The sequence below is a fragment of the Durio zibethinus genome, chromosome 26, assembly GCF_047325235.1.
Source record: "Durio zibethinus cultivar Kanyao isolate XHJ-2024 chromosome 26, ASM4732523v1, whole genome shotgun sequence".
Taxonomy (NCBI): domain Eukaryota; kingdom Viridiplantae; phylum Streptophyta; class Magnoliopsida; order Malvales; family Malvaceae; genus Durio; species Durio zibethinus.
This window is the reverse complement of record NC_143187.1, coordinates 1,100,460-1,106,251: the sequence shown is the minus strand read 5'-3', so window position 1 is coordinate 1,106,251 and position 5,792 is coordinate 1,100,460. Positions and strand designations below refer to the sequence as shown.

At 33.7% G+C, this 5,792-nt stretch overlaps 1 protein-coding gene across 1 annotated transcript; it reads left to right on the top strand.

The window, feature by feature from the left end:
- The first annotated feature begins 323 nt into the window (after positions 1–323).
- Positions 324–2,494, top strand: WRKY40 (WRKY DNA-binding protein 40). The gene is made up of 5 exons (XM_022859005.2): positions 324–674; positions 778–834; positions 1,058–1,384; positions 1,627–1,743; positions 1,854–2,494. Exons 1-5 carry the CDS (start codon positions 600–602, stop codon positions 2,208–2,210), a joined length of 933 nt encoding a protein of 310 aa, XP_022714740.2. The 5' UTR covers positions 324–599; the 3' UTR covers positions 2,211–2,494.
- Positions 2,495–5,792: the final 3,298 nt, after the last annotated feature.

Here is a 5,792-nt window from a genome sequence, read left to right as displayed (position 1 = left end):
GTGGAAAATTCCTTGAAAACGTGACAAGAAAGCAAAGCCCAAGTCCAGTTGATGTCATTAATATTTTCAGAAAAGAGCAAAAGTAGACAGATTTATGTTTCTTTAGATAGAGATTGGTCAACAATGAACTTCTCCCAGAATAAAACAGCACCAAGGTTTCATTACTTTTATGGTGTGCTTGACTTTTGACAAATTTTTAAACCTAACCGACACTTAGTCTCATTTTTTTTTTCTTTTGTAAATAAATTCATTTTTCCAGCACATTCTCCATATTATTAACTTCTATATAAAGAAACAAAGCCTTGTTGCTTTAATATTATCAGCACATGCCAGCCTTCTCTTGACCTGTTCATCTTATCTTTCCACCAAGTTTCCTCAGCTTGTTTTTTTTCTTCTTTCTATATATATTTTCTTGATTTGGGTCTTTTGAGCCAATTGGGAGAACTTGGTTTGGAACTTCAGTTGAAGGTTTTCAAGCAAAAACTTGCTTCTGCTTCTGCTTCTTACTTGGTCAATTTGAGGCAGCTTCCAGGTTTTGGATATACTTGATCTGCGTTTTTGCTAGAAGATTGAAAGAAACTAGACTTAGAGAAAAAGATATGGATACTTCTTCATGGGTGGATACATCATTGGATCTTAATGCTTCAGCTAGGTCCCTACGACTTGAAACTCCGGTACGTCAAAATTTTGATCTGGAAATTGTGAAAATTTCTTGTGCTTTTCCTGTTACTGGAATTGCTAAACTGATCAGAAGCTTTTCCACATGTTATGTTTCAGAAGGAGTCAGGTAGCAACTTAATTGTTTTTGGAAGCAAACTTTCAGTGAAAGAAGAGGTAAGTTCATGAATATTAATCTTATACAATTTTAGATGTGAATTGATTTCAATAAAATTAAGATGATTTTATGTTTCTGGTGCCTAAGAATTCGCTACTAGTTAGAAATTTGACATCCAGGAGAATTAATTTTCTTGGAAACCAAACAACCTTGAAAACTTTGCAATATCCTAATGTTTTTGGTGTTATTTTTTAAGCTGAGTTAATGCTGTTTATTTTGTAGACTGGTGCTTTAATGGAAGAATTGAACCGTGTTAGAGCAGAAAACAAGAAGCTAACACAAATGCTAACAGCAATGTGTGAGAGCTACAATGCTTTGCAAAGCCAGTTGATGGATGTAATGAGCAAGAACACTGAAAAAGAGCATAGCCCTCCAAAGAAAAGGAAGTCTGAAAGCAGCAACAACAATATTGATAATAACTTTGGCATCATTGGGAATTCAGAAAGCAGCTCAACTGAGGAAGAATCATGCAAGAAACCCAGAGAAGAAATGATCAAGGCCAAAATTTCAAGAGTTTCTGTCAGGACTGAAGCATCTGATACTAGCCTTGTAAGTTCATAAAATCATTGCTCAGTTCATTAGATTCTAAGTATTTCAAAGTTTACTTTCTTGAACCCGAAGCTCGGTTGATTTATGCAGCCATAGACATTCAGCAGCTCTGAAATTTAAATCTTAATATATGCAATCTCTTTCTCTATTCCAGGCTGCAGCCTCTTTGTACTAAATATTTACTTTGTTATTCAAGTTGATTACACATGTACTTAATTTGGCGATCTTGATTTGTATTTCAGGTTGTAAAGGATGGATATCAGTGGAGGAAATATGGCCAAAAGGTCACCAGGGATAATCCTTCCCCAAGAGCTTACTTCAAGTGTTCTTTTGCTCCAAGCTGCCCTGTTAAAAAGAAGGCAAGCCTAGCTGTCCTTATTTCATTATATTACAATCAAACTCTAACAATCCGAGTAGTCACAAACATTTTGAGCTGCAAATAAAAGTTTGATTTTCTTCATGTTTTCAGGTGCAAAGAAGCGTTGATGATCAGTCTGTTCTAGTTGCAACTTATGAAGGTGAACACAACCATCTTCCCCTTTCCCAAATGGAACCAACATCAGGTTCAAGCCGTTGTGTGACCCTTGGTTCAGTCCCTTGTTCAGCCTCGCTTAACTCATCTGGACCAACCATTACTCTAGACCTCTCAAAATCTAAGTCCAGCACTGATCCTGAAGCTAGAAACTCCAAACCAAAAATGGATTCACCAGAAGTCAGACATTATTTGGTGGAACAGATGGCATCTTCCTTGACAAATGACCCCAATTTTACAGCAGCACTAGCAGCAGCCATTTCAGGAAGAATGTTTTCAACAAAATCCAATTGAAGGGTGGATGAAATATCAAAATATAGACCAATTAGACTTTTCATTTTTTCCTTTCCCTTCCAGGATTTATCTTGCTGGGAGAACATACCAGCTGACAAAGGATTCTATGATATTTTATGAGCTATAAGTAGATTGTTATGAACTTAGAATGTTGTAAATGTATACAACATTGCAAAAGAATTGGAAAAACAAAAAGGAAAGAAAAATAGAATTTGCAATCTGTTCAAGCATCAGCTTCTTGTAAATATTGTTTCAATTTGAGTATCAACATCAAGTGTTTTTCATTTCATGTTCCAAAAGAAATTTTGAGCATCAAGTGAACTTAATGGCTTAATAAGTTCTAATTTCCATGTACAGAACTTCGATCGTAAATTCTAACATTATTTACGAAATTCGTCTAAGAGAAGTTCAATGGCAGGCCTTCCCTTAATCATGGACAGTGCTAACTTCAATGCATTGGAACGCGTTCTAAAATGTTCTAAGCTCAAATCGATTGTTCACATATAAGACAGAAGAATGGAAACCATTTTCTGCCTTCCCTATTTCTTGATTACAGGATATATATATATATATATATGTATAGTTAATTCAATCTAATCACGAGAGACAAAACCAGGGAAAATGCTTTATGATCTATGACAAGGTTTCAACTTCTCAAGGTGGAATTCAACAACAAAAACCAAGGAGAAGAAAATGATTTATGGCCATTAAGAGTCATAATTTAGATAAGGCAAAATGTAGCCGCTGCTGGTTAATAGATTGATCCACAAACTGATGCTTGTGTTGGAGTGTCATGAGCTTCTTCATCCTTAGTAGTCCTTCAAAGTAATTCACGTTAATCATGAATCTATATAAAATGATTAACAGAAGTGTATGGAAACAAAAATCTCGACCATCAAAAATGATCAAACATATATGTAAATGTTAAATTATGTTGAGTTTTAATTTTCAGTCTATTAATTATAATGTCTTCAATCTCATGTTGCAAATATGTGATAATTTATTATGGTATATATGTAAAAATTTGAATCAATACTAATTGTGAAGGGTTTTTTTTTTTTTTTTGTGAAAACAATCATGAAAATTTCAAATTAGAATAGACAATATAAATGCATGTTTCTATATTTTTTGGATGGAATCTTTTGTTAGTATTGTTAAATTTTTTTTGAAGTTATTGTTATTATTATTAATCCATTTCAAAAAATATATATTATAAATTAGTAAGAATAAAAAGCAAGTAAAATGAGTACGGTGACAATGAACTGCAAAACATAACATGTTCTGCACGTCTTCAGTCTTCAAGTTGTGTTGTAATAAGACACAGAATAAGAAAAGCCATCCAGGACTAGGTCCCAAGCGTGTGCGCCTCCGCATGCACATGTTCCAATCCCGAACATTTTGATTTCTAAAAATCAAGTCTTAAGCCAAAAGCCACCAAATGCCAGCCAGCTGGGAACCAAAAATGAGCTACTCAGTTAGCAGACCTGTTCTTATATCATGGAGTTTCCGGACAATATCGACAAACCTCAACTATCTGCCAAAGGATTATTCTTACAAACAACTTGACCATTTGCGTTGTCTGTCAGTCCATATTCTATAACACGTTTGATCTCCCTTTGTCCCACACTAGATTCTAATGCCAAGATTTTCTGGTTTTTAAAATGAAAATATTCCCATTCTGGAGGCGAAAATTTTCTAGCCAACTCACTTGATGTGACAAATTGATACAGATATTCTTCAAAGAAATTGTGGAAATTTCTATTGATTGAAAAATGTAAGGAGGATTGTAACAACATCTAGGTTCTTGATGAGAACATTTCCGTAATAGTCAATTGACATTAATAAATGCAGCAAGTTTCTTCCTAATTTCTAGATCAGGACACAAATAATTCTCCAGCATAGAAATCATCCACCACATTAAAGTGGTGTAAAACTCTCAATCAACAACCAAATTGCAGCCTCTCAACCAAAATCCTATATCATATATGGTACTATATATACTTTGAAAGTAGGTGACATGCTATCCCAAGTCAATTGTCTCCTCAAGTTCTTTAGTTTATAAATAAATAAATAAATATATATATATATATGTGTGTGTGTGTATATTTGAAATTGTTAGGATTTGAATCTTAGTTACTGAAACTAAAAGTCCAGCGCTCTACCAATAGATTATACGGCTGTTAGCAAGTAATGAGATAGTTATTAGTCTGTCCAGCCACTTGCATAAATGAATATGACTGTTGGCCCCATGCCTCGGAATCCTCTTCTGACGAGATCTTTGCTTATCACCTATGATTTTGGACTCTTTACTGGAACCTGGTAAGGCTACCAGAATTGACCAACTACTGGCTTGTGAGCTCCAGGTGTACTTGTCAAATGACCCGAACTCATCTATTACCTGCATATAACAGAAAATTGGTATTGAATTATAAAAAGAACAGTGAATCTTTTTAAATTCATTGGGGTGTAGATTGTCGAAACGACTTATGACTGATGGTGTTTTTCACCATGCAAGCTATGGCTTTATTTGCTAAACCATCAGTGATCCAAAGCACACTAGAAGAGATTGCATTTTACTTCAGCAATATGAAAATAAGACCCTGCCTTTGCATATTTGACGAGAATTTTCAATAATGCCTCGAATCTTGAGCTCCAATAGCAGAGAGCTGGCATGGCTTCCAGGAGCATCTATCTTTTTCTCATTTAGTTTTGAAACGGCACTTGGGTCAAACTCCAGAAAGATTTCCCTGCATACGAATAAAAACAATGCTGCATCAGTATCAGCCATAGATAAAAGCCCACCAATGAAAATAAGCATTTGATAGATATTACTCTGTGTGAATACTTGAAAGCTAACTTGACAAGAACTACAAAATTCAAAGTTGACAAACTTTCAGACACAACCGTTAATACAATATGACCAATACCTAAATATATGCCTTTTGCTAAGGATGGTAAGTGTGATAACATATAAATCTGTAGATCTATATCTAAGTCTGACTTAAAGAGTTATTATCAATCTTTTTTTGACTTAAAGAGTTATTATCAATTTTTTTTAGTATAAGTGCGATAGATCACCTAATTGAATTTGTCTCATGTTAAAAAATATCCTAAGCTTAATTTAAGTATCATCAAAAAGTATATTCGTATCTACGAAACCAGAACTAGGTTCAACAATATGGTTACATGTGAAAAAAATTACAACACCCCTACATCGCTCACCCAAATGATGGTACCAACTTGATTTTATGTTATCCAAAAGCCTAAAAAAACTTACCATATAATTTAATATAAGAAATTACCCCTAAATTACTCTAATATGTTAGTAATTATTCAAGAACATCTCCTCACCTCAAGAGTTTTCAAAGAGATTATTTGTTACTCTAGGCTCCACCCTCAAATTCATTTAATTTTTATAAAAAATTTTTATTTGTGATAATTGAAATTTTTGTGAGAATCTTAATATTGAAAATCTTTTTTAAATTGTCTAATATGTCGGTAAAATTTAAAAAAGATTTTTCACCTAAAAATTTACATAGAGATTACTATTTGTAACACTTTTAGTAATTCTATCATCGGATA